Below are 16,843 nucleotides of genomic sequence, written 5' to 3' on the forward strand. Positions count from 1 at the left end.
TATACCTTGCCTTTACTCCATCAGGGGGTCCTCATCCAATGCTGTAGTCAATGGAGTGTCTCTGCAGGCAAGATATAAGATATTTAGACTGTGAGCCCACTGTTGGGTAGGGACTGTCTCTATATGTTGCCAACTTGTACTTCCCAAGGGCTTAGTACAGTGCTCTGCACACAGTAAGCGCTCAGTAAATACGATTGATTGATTGATTGATTGAGAGCGCACCTGGCTCACACCTTGTACAATTCGATTTATTCTCGGGCTGGGAGACCTGATATGGCGACTCTGTGATTCAGCATCTATTCCAGCTCTCCCATCTCTTTAGGAGATAGAGCCACACCTTCTGTTTATCTTTGTTAAGACATTGAGTTTAATAACCCTCATTTCTCCAAAACAGGCCCTCTTAATCTTTGTTCTTTAAAGGCTTGGCCTTATCACATCCCCCCAGCTGGTCACTCTTATAAGGTAGAGTCACTTGCCTAGAGCCTCTGATTTAGAATCTTGAATATTATCTTTACTAACCCAAAGCCCCCCTAGACACACTGACTTCCTTTACCAATGGTGGAATCTGTAAGGGAGAAAGTCTCCCTGCAAGGAGACATCTGGGAGGATGAGCCCCCAAACTTCCCTAGACAGCTCCCAGATCTCTCCGTAGGGCAGATTTGGAAACTTTAAGACTTCCAGGCCTCCCCAGATACCTAACTTTGCCCAGAAAAGATCACTCATCTTCAAGTTATATTCAATCGTATTTATTGAGCGCTTACTGTGTGCAGAGCACTGTACTAAGCGCTTGGAAAATACAAGTTGGCAACACATAGAGACGGTCCCTCCCTAACAACGGGCTCACAGTCTAGAAGGTCTAGGGAATTAAATCTCATTTACCTGTTCGTAAATTTTGGCAGGGTAAAAATAGAGCTCAGAACTTGGCCTCCTGCCTTTGAAATGATTTCATACCACATTATTGTCATTTAATTGTGCGACTAAGGATCATGATCATTTGGTGCAGTGAAGCTATTACCTTAATACCTGGCATTTATCTGGTTAGTTTAATTTCCTACCTGCATGTACATTTCTAGGTGTCGTTTTGTAGGAAAGGTAATTTATAATTTGTCTACACGCCTAAATACTAGAATTTAATGACTCATTCACAGTTTGCCTTCTAATTTAATTGAACTCTGTAGTGCGATTTAAGTAAGATTTTTTTTAATGGTATTTGTTAAGCGCTTACTATGTGCAAAGCACTATTCTAAGCGCTGGGGAGGTTACAAGATGATCAGGTTTCTGTTTGTTGTTGAGGTGGATGGGCAATCACTGGAGGTTCTTGAGGAGTGGCCTGAGTGTTGCTGTAGAAAAATTCATTCATACATTCATCTTTTTTGAGTGCTTACTGTGTGCAGAACACTGGACTAAGCATTGGGAAAGTACAGCATAACAAAGAGTAGTGACATTCCCTGCGCACAATGAGCCTACAGTCTAGAGGAAGCAGCGTTGCACAGTGGAAAGAGCCTGGGCTTTGGTGTCAGAGTTCATGGGTTCGAATCCCGGCCCTTCCAGTTGTCAGCTGTGTGACTTTGGGCAAGTCACTTAACTTCTCTGTGCCTCAGTTACCTCATCTGTAAAATGGGGGTTAAGATTGTGAGCCCCCCGTGAGACAACCTGATCACCTTGTAACCTCCCCAGCGCTTAGAACACTGCTTTGCACATAGGAAGCGCTTAATAAATGCCATTATTATTATTATTAGATGGGGGGAGACACCCGTCAATCCAAATACATGAAGTTACAGGTGTGTACATAAGTGCTGTGGGGCTGGAGGGGGCGGAGAGCAAAGGGACCAAGTCAGGGTGATGCAGAAGGGAGTGGGAGATGAGGAAAAGTGGGGCTTAATCTGGGAAGGCCTCTTGGAGGAGATATGCCTTCAATAAGGCTTGGGAGGTTTGCGGGGAGAGTCGTTGTCTCTTGGATTTGAGGAGGGAGGACATTCCTCAAGCAGAGAAGCAGCATGGCTCAGTGGAAAGAGCCCGGGCTTTGGAGTCAGAGGTCATGGGTTCGAATGCCGACTCCACCACATGTCTGCTGTGTGATCTTGGGCAAGTCACTTAACTTCTCTGGGCTTCAGTTACCTCATCTGGAAAATGGGGATTAAGACTGTGAGCCCCACGTGGGACAACCTGATCACCCTGTATCCTCCCCAGTGCTTAGAACAGTGCTTTGCACATAGTAAGCGCTTAACAAATGCCAATTATTATTATTATTATATTATTATCATTATTATTATTATTATTCCAGGCCAAACGTGGGTTAGGGGTCAGCGGCGAGATGTATTTCACTGTGGGCAGCAGAGTGAAGTGTGGACTGGAGTGGGAAGAGACACGAGGCAGGGAGATCAGCAAGTAGACTGATGCAGTAGTTAAGGTGGGATGAAAATGGTTGGATTAATGCAGTAGCACTTTGACAAGGAATGTCAAATTACAGGTAAAACAGACTGGATTTGGTGATAGGTCAAATATGGGGGTTGAGTGAGAGAGAGATGAGGGCTCTTTTTTATAGTATTTGTTAAGTGCCTACTAAGTGCCGGGATAGATACCAGGTAATCGGATTGGATACAATCCCTGTCCCACATAGGGCTCACGGTCTTAATCCCCATTATACAGCTGTGGTAACTGAGGCACAAAAAAGCTAAGCGACTTGTCCAAGGTCATACAGCTGACAAGTGGCGGAGCTGGGATTAGAACCCAGGTCCTCTGGCCTCCAGGCCCTTGCTCTTTTCACTAGGCCAGGCTGCTTCTTACCTGGGGAGGGTAGTGGTGTTTGTCTATAGTGTTGGGAAAGATAAGGAGGGGACTGGTTTTGGGTGGGAAGATGAGGAGTGCTTTTTTGGAAATGTTTAGTTTGAGGTGTTGGGAGGATATCCAGGTAGAGATGTGCTGAAAGCAGGAGGAAGTGTGAGACTGCAGAGGAGAAAGGTTAGGGCTGGAGAGTTAATATGGGAATCCTGGCAATTTTTTAGAAGAATGGAGGAAGCTAATAGGTCGGTCTTATTTACTGAACACCTACTGTGCACACAGCATTGTAGTAAGCATTTGGGAGAATACAATAGAATTAATGTAGGTGATCCCTGCCCCCAGTTGCCTTACAATCTAGCTGGGGAGACATTTAAATAAATTACAGGTAGGAGGAAGTAATATAGGCTATAATAATAAGAATAAGAGTAGTAAGATGGTATTTGTTAAATGCTTACTATTTGCCAAGCACTGTTCTAAGTGCTGGGGTAGATACGAGGTCATCAGGTTGTCCCACGTGGGGCTCACTGTCTTAATCCCCATTTTACAGATGAGGTAACTGAGGCACAGAGAAGCGAAGTGAGTTGTCCAAGGTCACCCATCAGACAAGTGGCAGAGCCGGGATTAGAAGGCAGTGTAGAGGTGGTGCGGTAGGATTGTATGGCAGTTGTGGGGTGCGGGGTATATAAGGTGGGGAGATTGGAGCTCAGTTGGAGAATGCCTCCTGGAGATGATGGGATTTCAGAAGGATTTGGGAGTTGAACAGAACTGTGGCCTGCAGATTACAGAGAGAGATCCAGACAGGCCACTTATGAGATACAGATATTCCATCCTAATCCTCCTTGACCTCTGTGCTCCCTTCAGCACTGTAGATATAGCTATAATTCTCTTTATTCTGATGGTATTGACACCTGTCTACTTGTTTTGTTGTCTGGCCCCCCCCCCCCCCTTTCTAGACTGTGAGCCCATTGTTGGGTAGGGACCGTCTCTATGTGTTGCCGATTTGTACTTCCCAAGCGCTTAGTACAGTACTCTGCACACAGTAAGGGCTCAATAAGTACTATTGAATGAATTGAAAGAATGTAGGTCCTTCTTGACCTTTCTACTGCCTTCAGTACCATAGACCGATCAGTTAAATGGATCATTTGTCTACCTTCTTTGCCTGTGGGTCTCTAGCATACAGACACCTGCATACGGTCATTCTTGAACGAATGGTTCTAGGCTTCTGGCTGTTGCTTGAAGTCTCTTGAGTTGGAAGAGTTTCTCAGCGCTGGTAAAGTATATTCTTACACCTGCATTCGTGGGCATCGTTAAGCGTGGCTGCCGTGATTTATTGTATTAGCAGTGGAGAATGGATTGAGTGGGACACCTTGCCTATGACCTGGCTAGCCATGCCTTCATGAAGGATTCTCAAACTTATGAACTTTTCAGGGATTCCAAATATCCTCCCTCTTTCCTCTCCCCGCCCCACACTATCATCAGCACCACTGAAGGCTACCGTCTCCCACCGTCTCCCTGTTCCACTTCCAACCACAGTGGACATAAGCTCCTATGAACACAAGAAAGCTTCATGCCTTGAAACAGCATGGCCCAGTGGAAAGAGCACGGGCCTGAGCGCTAACCCCAGCTCTGCCGTGTGACCTCGGGCAAGTCAAGTACTTCTGTGCCTTCGTTTCTTCATCTCTAAAATGAGAATTCTGTGCCTGTTTAATCAGTGAAATTCATTCATGGCTTACTATGAGCAGAGCATTGTAGTGAGCGTGTGGGAGAGTATAGTACAGCAGAATTAGCGGACACATTCTCTGCCCATAACAAGCTTTTCTCCCTCCTACTTAGACTGTGAGCCCCATGTGGGACCGGGACTGTGTCTGGCCTGATTAATTTGTATCTACCCCAGCGCTTAGAACAGTGCCTGACACAAAGTAAGTGCATAATAAGTACCAGTATTATTATTGCAGGCTCTATTTAGAGACCGTTCAGAAATATTTGACATCTGGAGTCTGGTAACTCTGCCACTGGAGTTTGACAGTCCTATGAAATTTATCAACATCCTAAGATTACTCCATGGAGATATGGTTAGCCGTAGAAATCAATGGTGTTTACAGAGCTCTTACTTTGTACAGAACAATGTACAAAAACATTTGGGAACGTACAGTACAGTTAGGAAAAATATCAAAAATCAAAGGGCCTTGTCTGATCCTTTCACCACCAATGGGAGGATACATGAGCAAATAGGTGTACTATAGTTCAAACGACTCTAAGTAAACATATTTGAGGGTGCAACAAGGATTCTGGAAGCAGATGTCACAGAATACATTGTTTCTTTGAGGAACTCTTCTGAGGCAACAGACCAAAAGCCTCGTCAACGCAGGAGCTGCTATACAGGTTTCCCATGCTAATCCCCAGAGTCAGGTTCCAGAAAGTGCCTGTGGCGGGTAGACTAAAGGCTTAGGTGTCAAATGAGTTACGGATTACACAATTTTAGTCATTTGGGGCAAAGTTCAAGAAGATTTGTGTTGGTTAAAATAAGAACTTTAAGCCTCTCCCAAACTGACTGAATAGTTCTAATAAAAGACCATTTCAGCCTCAGTTTGGGAGTCAATCAGTCAGTCAGTGGTATTTAGCAGCGCTTAGAACAGTGCCTGGCACATAATAAGCACTTAACAAATGCCATCATCATCGAGTGCATAGTGTGTACAAAGCACTGTTCTAAGCCCTTGGGATCGTGAGTCGAAAGGGTCCTTAATGGGCTTGGAAGAGATCCTTGTCCGGAAGGAAGTGTCGCTGCTTGTGAGGCAGCAGGGGAGGTACTGCACATCTGTAGAAATGGTGTCCAAGTGCAAATTCTGCTTCTTTTGCCGTTGGGGATAAGCATGAATTATTATTATTATTATTATTATTATTATTATTATTATTATGGCATTTATTAAGTGCTTACTATGTGCAAAGCACTGTTCTAAGCGCTGGGGAGGTTACAGGGTGATCAGGTTGTCCCACGTGGGGCTCACAGTCTTAATCCCCATTTTACAGATGAGGTAACAGAGGCACAGAGAAGTTGTGACTTGCCCAAAGTCACACAGCTTACAAGTGCCAGAGCCAGAATTTGAACCCACGACCTCTGACTCCAAAGCCCGTGCTCTTTACACCGAGCCACGCTGCCTTCCTCTAGACTGCAAGCTCGTTGTGGGCAGGGAGCACATCTACCAACTCTGTTAATTGTAGTCTCTTTGTACGGTGCTCTCACACAGTAAGCGCTCAGTAAATACGACTGATTGATTCTCCTCTTGACAGTGAAGCACACGTGGCATGGGGTTTTTGGGTCTCTGTTCGAGTCTCCATTTCAGGGGTTTAACCAAGCTAGGGTCAGGCCCCACGTAGTTGGTCATTCCCAGGCTCTGCCAACCTGGACTTCCTGTCTTCGCCTTGGGGAATGCTGCCGTATTCCTGACCTTGGTCCCTGCTCCCAGTAGTCTTGAGGTGGCTGGACCACGGTTGGGCCCAGTGGGCTGGATCTGGGAAATGCTGAGTCTGGGGTGAGTTTGCAATCGGGGGTTAAGTTGCTGGTAGTTCCAGTTACTTAATTCTGTTGTTCTCTGATAAATATTACTTGGTTCTCCAGCTTGATCCTGAAAGACACATGGATGAGGGTGGGGAGTGGAGTTTAGGAAGGCAGTGGGAAATGAGGGCTGCAGGAGAGCCCATTTTGACTCCAGTGCCCTCTTCCTCAACCTGGGACCTCTTGCTGCCTCTTTTCAGCGATCAGTTCTAGGAGAGTTCAGTTCACGTCACCTTTCCAACACATATCTCTCTTCCCTTGCTCTGCTGGTCCCTTTGGAAGATTATGAGCCAGGGACCTCGTCTCATTCCTGTCTGTGTAGTCTTTCCATGACAGTGCTGTGCCCAGAGTAAGCAATTAATGCTACTACTGTTGTGATAAGTCATTTTAATGCTCTTTATTGCCATTTGTCATAAAATAAGGACTGACTGCTCTAGAAAAAAATGATGACTTCACTGTTTGTAAATACTCTGTTTTAATTTGGAAGCCACGGTGGGCAAAAATCTAAATGAAATTGGAACGCAAAATGCAAAACATGTTGACTGGATCTTAATGGAACAAAGCAAAACACAAGCGAATCTGAAGCACCGGAACTCAGTGCATCCATTTTATCTTTTGGATGAGAGTGGTTACAGCTGTGAATGAAAGTTCAGCGAGGCCATGGTTGTCTGGCCGTGGAAAGCCATGGTTACTCAAAACTATACGTGATGGGAGCCAAGATATTATAGAAAATATTAATTGTGGGTACTGGAACAATGGCTAAGGGAAAGCGGACCACTTCTAACTGATGGAGAAGCCCACATTGCAAGATGTGCAGAGAATCAATAAACTGCTTTTCAGAATCAGCAGAACTCATTGACTAACCTGAATCAGGCTGAGGTTTTTCCAGTGATGGGCAGCAAGCCCTAAACAAAACCACAGTTTCTGCACACCTACTTGTGCAGAGCACTATACTTAGGACTTGGGCTGTGACCCCTACCCTCAAGGAGTTTGTAATCTAGTGGGGGAGACAGATAGGAGGGAAATAGACATGATCCCTGTCCCACAATGGGGCTCACAATCCTCCAAAGGAACCAGCAAAGCAAGGGAAGAGAAACATGCGATGGGAGGAAAAAGGTTGGAAAGGCAATGTGATCTGAGCTCTCCCAGAACAGATTACTGAGAAGAGGCAGCAGAGGCATCAGGATTAGAAAGAGGCCACCAAAGTCATAAAAAAGGCTGAGAAGTGAAATGCTGTCATTGAATTCTACCTAGGGAACACTTTCAACAAATGCGAGAATAGAACAGTGTGGAAAATGAAATCAAAAAGCCCTCTAAGAAGTCTCCTTTGCGGGCTCCTCCTCCCCCTCCCATCCCCTTTACTGTAGGAGTTCCTCAAGGATCAGTTCTTGGTCCGCTTCTGTTCTCGATCTACACTCACTCCCTTGGTGAACTCGTTTGCTTCCACGGCTTCAACTATCATCTCTACGCTGATGACCCAAATCTACATCTCTGCCTCTGCTCTCCCTCCCTCCCTCCAGGCTGGTGTCTTCTCCTGCCTTCAGGACATCTCCATCTGGATGTCTGCTTGCCATCTAAAACTCAGTATGTCCAAGACTGAACTCTTTATCTTCCCTCCCAAACCCTGCCCTCTCCCTGACTTTCCCGTCCCTGTGGATGGCACTACCATTCTTCCTGTCTCACAAGCCCACAACCTTGGTGTCATCCTCGACTCTGCTCTCTCGTTCACCCCACGCGTTCAATCCGTCACCAAAACTTGCCGGTCTCACCTCCACAACATGGCCAAAATTCGCCCTTTCCTCTCCATCCAAACCGCTACCCTGCTGGTTCAATCTCTCATCGTATCCCGACTGGATTACTGCATCAGCCTCCTCTCTGATCTCCCATCCTCCTGTCTCTCCCCACTTCAGTCTATACTTCACTCTGCTGCCCGGATCATCTCTGTGCAGAAATGCGCTGGGCATGTCACTCCCCTCCTCAAAAATCTCTAGTGGCTGCCTGTCAACCTACGAATCAAGCAAAAACTCCTCACTCTCGGCTTCAAGGCTGTCCATCACCTCGCCCCCTCCTACCTCACCTTCCTTCTCTCCTTCTCCAGCCCAGCCCGCACCCTCCGCTCCTCTGCCGCTAACCTCCTCACTGTACCTCATTCTCTCCTGTCCCGCTGTCAACCCCCGGCCCACGTCCTTTCCCTGGCCTGGAATGCCCTCCTTCCACACATCTGCCAAACTAGCTCTCTTTCTCCCTTCAAAGCCCTACTGAGAGCTCACCTCCTCCAGGAGGCCTTCCCAGACTGAGCCCCTTTTTTCCTCTCCTCCTCCCCATCCTCCCTGCCCTACCTCCTTCCCCTCCCCACAGCGCTCGTATATATTTGTACAGATTTATTACTCCACTTTACTTGTCCATATTTACTATTCCACTTATTTTGTTAATGATGTGCATATAGCTATAATTCTATTTGTTCTGACAATTTTGACACCTGTCTACATGTTTTGTTTTGTTGTCTGTCTCTCCCTTCTAGACTGTGAGCCCGTTGTTGGGTAGAGACCGCCTCTATGTTGCCGACTTGTACTTCCCAAGTGCTTAGTACAGTGCTCTGCACACAGTAAGCACTCAGTAAATACGATTGAATAAATGAATGAGTGAATACAAGATAATTGGGTTGAACACAGTCCCTGTCCCAGATAGAACAAGCTAATCAGGTTGGACACAGTCCCTATGCCAGTTAGGGTTCACAGTCTTAATCTTTATTTTCCAGATGAGGTAACTGGGGCCCAGAGAAATAAAGTGACTTGCCCAAGATCACACAGTAGAGAAGTAGCGGAGCCAGGATTAGAACTCAGGTCCTTCTGGCTCCTAGGTCCGTGCTCTATCCACCTAGCCACACTGTGTGTTAGTGCTGTACTTAGCATGTGACACATTCTCTGCCCCTGAGGAGCTTACCCTCTGGTGGTGTAAGCCCAGTATTTGTTTGTTCCTGTAATTCATACATTCATTCGTTCAGATGTATTTATTGAGCGCTTACTGTGTGCAGAGCACTGTACTAAGCGCTTGGGAAGTACAAGTTGGCAACATATAGAGACGTTCCCTACCCAACAGCGGGCTCACGAAGTCTAGAAGGGGGAGACAGACAACAAACCAAAACATATTAACAAAATAAAATAAATAGAATAAATATGTACAAATAAAATAGAGTAATAAATACGTATAAACATATATACATATGTACAGGTGCTGTGGGGAGGGGAAGGAGGTAAGGCCGGGGGGGGATGGGGAGGAGGGGAGTCAGTCATTTTCCATTCATTCATTCAGTCGTATTTATTGAGCACTTACTGTGTGCAGAGCACTGTACTAAGCACTTGTGCAGTGAGCAAGTAGGCAGACAGAGGTACCACACCTGTTGAAGCGCAAGCAAGAACTTTACTTGCAAAACCCAAAGCAACCCCAACTTAGGGCTGATGCTGGGCCGTAGTGTCAAAGACCGGCGAGCGGTTGTTACGTTGACCTCGGCTGCCCACAGCCGGCTATTTTCAGAATTCCTATTGGGCCTGCCCACCCTACAGGATGCCGTGGGTCGTTCTTTAGTCAGAAGCTTTCACTAACAGTAATGATAATTGGGACATTAAGCGCGTACTATAATGTGCTGTGTGCTGGGGTAGATGCAATCTACCTCCTTTCCGATCTTCCATCCTCCTGTCTCTCCCCACTTCAATCCATACTTCACTCCGCTGCTCAGATTGTCTTTGTCCAGAAACACTCTGGGCATGTACACTCTGGGCATGTTACTCCCCTCCTCAAAAATCTCCAGTGGCTACCAATCAACCTACGCATCAGGCAGAAACTCCTCACCCTGGGCTTCAAGGCTGTCCATCACCTCGCCCCCTCCTACCTCACCTCCCTTCTCTCCTTCTCCAGCCCAGCTAGCACCCTCCGCTCCTGTGCCACTAATCTCCTCACCATGCCTCGTTCTCGCCTGTCCCGCCGTCGACCCCCGGCCCCCGTCATCCCCCTGGCCTGGAATGCCCTCCCTCTGCCCATCCACCAAGCTAGCTCTCTTCCTCCCTTCAAGGCCCTGCTGAGAGCTCACCTCCTCCATGAGGCCTTCCCAGACTGAGTCCCTTCCTTCCTCTCCTCCTCGTCCCCCTCTCCATCCCCCGTCTTACCTCCTTCCCTTCCCCACAGCACCTGTATATATGTATATATGTTTGTACGTATTTATTACTCTTTATTTATTTTACTTGTACATATTTATTCTACTTATTTTATTTTGCTAATATGTTTTGTTTTGTTCTCTGTCTCCCCCTTCTAGACTGTGAGCCCACTGTTGGGTAGGGACCGGCTCCATATGTTGCCAACTTGTACTTCCCAAGTGCTTAGTACAGTGCTTTGCACACAGTAAGCGCTCAATAAATACGATTGAATGAATGAATGAATGCAAGAAAATCAGGCCAGATGTAGACCTGTCCCACATGGAGCTCTGTGTCCAAGTTGGAGGAAGAATAGGTATTGAATCCTCATTCAGATGAGGAAAGCTAGGCATGGAAAAATTAAGTGACATGCCCAAGGTTGCAGAGCTAAGGTTAGGACCCTGGTCCTCTAACTCTTAGGCCTGCACTCTTTCCTGTAAAGCTCACTGTGCACAGGGATTGTGTCTGTTTTTTGTTGTATTCTCCCAAGCACTTAGTACAGTGCTGTGCACAAAGTAAGTGCTCAGTAAATATGATCAGATGAATGAATAGTGCTTGACTCGTAGTGGCTCGGCTTAGCCCTGCTCTTAATCATGACAGTGCCCCCCACAATCATGGAGTGGAAAGAGCCCGGGCTTTGGAGTCCGAGGTCATGGGTTCAAATCCCAGCTCCGCCAACTGTCAGCCGTGTGACTTCGGGCAAGTCACTTTGTATCTCTGGGCCTCAGTTACTTCATCTGTAAAAAATGAGGATTAAAACTGTGAGCCCCACGTGGGATCACCTGATCCCCTTGTAACCTCCCCAGCGCTTAGAACAGTGCTTTGCACATAGTAAACGCTTAACAAATACTATTATTATTATTATTATGGAGGTATGGATCGGGCTTTGGTGGAGACAGTTAACTAAGAGTTCGTATGGAGACTGGCTGAAACAAAGCAAGACTTACTGAGGAAAAACTGAAGAGACAAATACAGGAAGAAATCACTTGTCTCCATTTTACAGATAAGGCGTCAGAGGTCCAGGGAGCTAAAATAGATTGTAAACCCTGTTTAGGACCTTTTATTTATTCTAGCGGTGAGCACACAGTAAGTGCCCAGTGAGTGGCATTAGTATTATTATCATTTTCTAAAGTGGCACAGAATACTTCTAGAGGGTTTGGACCAAGGAATTAAGAGACCCAGAGTGTTGGCTGTTTTAACGTATAAAGAAAGCATAGGTCAAGTAGTGAAAACTTAAAAAACAATAATTATGGTATTACCTTGACTTACTTCCTTTGTTCTTCCCCCTTCCTAGTCCCACAGCACTTATGGACATAACTGTCATTTATTTATTTGTACTGATGTCTGTCCCCCCCCCTCGCCACCCCCCAGACTCTAAACTCACTGTGTGCAGGTAACGTGTTTGTTTATTCTTGAATTGTAACAACAGACACATTCCTATTCACAACAAGAGCAGCACCATACAAGTGGATGTGTCTGACCATTTCTTCTGCTGATGTATTGTGTTGTATCCAGATAAACATGTCAGTCTATAACCACAGTCAGAATTCCAAAAATGCATATTATGGAAGAAGTGAGGATACGTGGCTTCGGCCCCAAGCTGTTCAGTGTCACTCCTTAAATTGGGAGCCCCATGTGAGACAGGATCTGTGTCCAATCTGCATATAGTGTATCTACCCCATGGCTTAGCCCAATATTTGGCACATAATAAGTGTTTAACAAATGCCACTGTTATGATTACTATCTCCTCTGGAGGAAAGACAGATTTTTTTTTCCTTCTGTAATCCACGGATCAGAAATAAATAGAATGTAAAAGAGATTGAGTATTCAGTTTAATCCACATTCAAACTCTGGAGCCGTGTTAGAGAAGAAGCTAACATCCCCTATCCTTATTTGAGGATTTGATTTTGTTTTCATTTCATCATTTAAATCTTAAAAACCTCTTCTTCCTGCCTCACTTGAAGAGAGCCATGCCTTTTGGGAGTTCATTTATCCACCCCTCCACTGGAAATGGAGAAAAGTAGCTGAATCAATTCCACTCAAGCCGAAAATAGTCTTAAAATCTATAACAATTATACTCATGTGGCTTTATGATACCTGTTAGAAGAAACATTAATCAGTGGTATTGAGCCCTCACTGGGTGCAGAGCAATGTACTACGCTTTTGGGAGAGTACAGTATAACAGATTTGGTAGACACACTCCCTGCCTACAGTGAGCTTATAGTCTAGAGGGACTGTAAGAAATTTTTGGTAGTTAAGGGAAATGTATTTATCACTCGTAGTATGATCAGGAAATATTTTCAAGTGGCTTGCCAGCCAGTGTCCCGTGTATGAAGGAGCTTACCTTAACTGGAATTTGGAAGCCCCATCTTTAGATGGCTACATATTCCTTTGGCTTTAAGGCATATGCTTGTCTACTGGATACAGATCTCTAGATCATGATCCAACTCCCATGACTCCGCCAATCCTTCTTCCATTTGCACTAAACATTCCCCCAAGTTTGCAGCGTGACAGAGTGAAAAGAACACAGGGCTGGGATTCAGGCTTTCTAGGTTCCGATTCCATCTTTGCCACTGGCCTGCTGTTTTGAACTTTGGTAAGCCACTTAACCTCTTTTTTCAGCTTCCTCGTCCGTAAAATGGGGATAAGATACCTTTTTACCAACCACTCAGTTCTGAGCCCTGCGTAAGCCAAGGAACTATGTCTTCCTTGAAATTCCTCTCTTTTCCCCCGTAATGGAATTCAGCTGAAAAGCAAGGATAATCTTGCTTTCGGAGACACATTCATTTCCTGTTAAAATTGTTCATCCATTCCGAATGGTGGATTTTTTTATACGCACTCAGTATTTTGGGTTCAGATGCCAGTTTTTGTGTGGTTTTTTGGGAACATAGAATTACGTTCAAGTCAGAAATGAAAAGTCAGACTTGCTTGTGCCAGTGGAAACTTCAAATACCATATTTGGAATTCTGGTTTTATTTGCTCGGGACTTTTACAGTCAGTATCTTGTATGGCAGAACATGTATGTATTGTCCTGAAGTTATTGCTGCTCATACAGTATGCCAGTTACACAGCCCAGAAGACATGGAATGTATAGCGCTAAATGGATTTTATTACATTGGTAGGCCCAGATTGTTAATTTATGCCGGAATTGTGTTTCAGGTGTAGATCCATCCCTGCAGACAGAGAACAGAATCCCCGGCTCTTCACAGGCTACCACTGCTGCATCTAAACAACAGAAATCACGTTCCACCAACTCAAGGGATGAGCGCTTCAGATCAGGTAAGGAAAATCCATAATAATATTGAAAAGAGAACGAGAATGCAGCCATATACTATTTAAATGATAAATGCCACTTTTGGTATTTTCTATGGTAATAGAATTCTAGGAGGGAAGAATTAAAACAAATTAGTGTAGAAGATAAGCAGTGGCATAAACACTAGAAGGGGAACACATCAATTTGATAAATCAAATCGTGTGAAATGTCATGATTTTCTCCATTGATTCTCAAATGTTGCTCCAGCATAAACAGTTGAATAGGGATAGGTTTGTCAGATAATGCTTTTATCCAAATTGCTGTGTAAATTTTCTAGCTGTTAGGAAAAATAAAAAAGCATGGCAAGGATTTTAAGATATAGAATTCACAGTCTGAAGGGAATTGACTTCTTAAAACCTTCCAGCCAACATTAAGTGTTTGATGTTATAGAGTTAAAGTCTCTTCACTTTGCAGATGTTATTTTTAAGGTATAATACTGTGAAGTTCAAACAAAGTTATACAAAAATTGTATTTGGAAGTGGTTTCCTCCATTTTTTAATAGTATTTCTTAAGCGCTTACTTACATGTCAGGCACTGTAATTAAACACTGGGGTAGAGGATGGATACAAGCTAATGAGGTTGGAACTATCCTTGTCCCACATGGCGATAACAATCTTAATGCCCGTTTTACAGATGAGGGAACTGGGGCACAGAGAAGTTAAGTGCTTGCCCAGTTACTCAACAGACAAACGTTAGTGGGAGCTTCTGTCCACTAGCCCATGCTGCTTTATACTTTACAAAGTAAACTTGGAATTAATAGAACCAAAAAAAAAAAAACAATTGATATGTAAATGGTGGAGTTTGTATCTCATTGGCTTTTTATTATTATCATCAAAAATAAACCATTTGACTTTTTAGAATCTAGTCATTAGAGTGAATGTATTTCCATTAATGCGATTACATTCAAAAAGCCAAAGGACCTGTGAAGAGCAACTTAACTTGTACATTTTAAAAATTAGACTTTCATAAAGAGACTAACGTTCTTAAAATGACCCAGGATCAGCTTTCAGATTCGGTGTTCAAGTATTTGTGATATGACACTTGTTTATTAAAACATTTTATGTGGTAATGCTATTTCTCACTTATTAAAATTTATAATTAAAAGGTAAGTGGCTTTTAATTTCAATGCCTTCCCTTTTAACTTAGGTGTTCAGTTCCCATTTTTATATTTTGTTTCCTCTTAGTAATAGTGTCTAGAAAGAAGTGAATTTAGCACACTGCAGAGTAAGCTAAGTAGACATGGTACTTCCCTTTAGAAATCTACATGCTAAAGCTGATATTGTTTGGAAATATATTAGGTGTGTGTCCCCAGTTGAGTGAAATTGTGGACAGGCAATATGTCACTTGCTTGTAACTGCCCAAGCACTCAGTACAGTGAGTGCTCAGTAGATGCTTTTAGTAGGCATGAGCACAAAACTAAACATTTACAGTTCAGTACAGATGATAAAATTGCACACAAATAAAAAATGAATAGCTTTGTACAATAAGTACAAGTTTTCTTGTGGGTTTGGTCTTTGACTACAGCTGTGGCTGATTCTCTTTTGTGTGACTATCAGGTAGAATTCTACAGTCTCCTTTCTCCTCTCACTCCCCTATCCTAGTCTGATCCCTGAGGATTTTAACATTCACACAGAAGAGTCCTCTGACTCCTTGGAAGCCTGCTTCTTCTTTCCGTTCAACTCGATTGACTTCTTTCCTCACCTCATATCGGCAAATGCTCTATTTTTAACCTTACCGATCCCCACTTACCACGACCTTGGATTTACCAACTCTTCCACACACTCCCTCATCTCCTAATTCTCTCCTCCCTCCCCAACCATGACCTTGGTATTTGGAATCCATTTAAATGTTCCTAAGCTCTCACACCATTCCTGTAATCACAATCGGCTCTCCCGTCCTTTGATGCTACTAATAAAGTCCAAGTCCACAGCACTGCTCTTCCCAGCAAAGTTAACTCCCTTGTCGTCCTGGCCTTCCGTCACTCTCTTACCAACAACCCAAACCCTGGATCAGCCTCAGAGTACACTTCTTCCTGTGCCAAGGTAGCTAGGAGAAATCCAGGCACCTGACTATATTCCTTCAGTTACCTCCTGAACCAATCCATCAGTAGTATTTGAGGATTTTCTCTGCATAGCACTTGGGAAAATTCAATAATAGATGTGAATTCTGCCCTGAAGTAGCTAATAACCTTGTGGGAGGGAGAAAGACACCAAAATAAATTACAGTTAGAAGGAGCCAACAGTTTAAACATATGGGCAGAAACTGCAGGGTTGTGGAATGCTGTTTTCCCTTACCCCACTGCCTTCCATCCTCCCTCCCTCACTCCAACAAAGATGACTGACTTTGTTGATAAAATAAAAGCAGGTTGACTCAGACCTTCTCTGAATCTCTCTCATATTTTCACTGCTTCCTTCTCTTTCTCCTTTCCAATATCTTTCAGGAGGAACTGTCTTACCTGCCCTCTAAATCCACTCTTTTTCTACACTTCTTCCCTACTACTCCAGTGGCACACTTCTTGTTGGTCCACGTCTCTGTGCCACTCTCAGCTACATTCCAGGCCGTTACAGTCTCTGTTTAAAACTGACTCCTCTCGGTTGGACATTGCCAAGCTTGCACATTTGCTATTTCTATTTAGATTTTCAATAGAAGTAGGAATGAGAAAAGGTTATTTCTGATGTGATTCAGTTAAAATAAGCCCCCTCTTTTTACCCAGGAAAATGCATTGTGATCTACCATTTTAGTCCACAGAGGAGAGGAGGAAGTCTTTTAGGGATCTATTTCTCTTTTCTGCCACAACTGGAATGCATGGATTGTTTCACCGTTTTGGTTTATATTATTCTTGGAATTTCGTACCATACTTAAGAGTTAATTAGACAATGTATACTAAAAGTGCCCACCGTAAAGGTAATTGCTATTTATCTCACCCAGGTCTTTGAGAAAGTGTTTGCCATTCGTTGTTTTGACTTTCAGGAAAGCATTTACAACTTGTAAAATGGTTTCTCCCTCTGG

General features: G+C 44.2%; 1 protein-coding gene across 3 annotated transcripts in view; it reads left to right on the forward strand.

Annotated features, from left to right (window-relative positions):
- The window catches only part of DIP2A (disco interacting protein 2 homolog A), a 169,859-nt gene that overhangs the window by 65,547 nt on the left and 87,469 nt on the right, over positions 1-16,843 (forward strand). For all 3 annotated transcript variants that reach the window (XM_038749833.1, XM_038749831.1, XM_038749832.1), the window contains exon 3: positions 13,681-13,800. In XM_038749833.1, the coding sequence (XP_038605761.1) occupies positions 13,681-13,800 (120 nt within the window). The remainder of the gene's footprint in view (positions 1-13,680; positions 13,801-16,843) is intronic.

The sequence above is a fragment of the Tachyglossus aculeatus genome, chromosome 7 (genome assembly GCF_015852505.1).
Source record: "Tachyglossus aculeatus isolate mTacAcu1 chromosome 7, mTacAcu1.pri, whole genome shotgun sequence".
In the NCBI taxonomy this organism is placed as follows: Eukaryota; Metazoa; Chordata; class Mammalia; order Monotremata; family Tachyglossidae; genus Tachyglossus; species Tachyglossus aculeatus.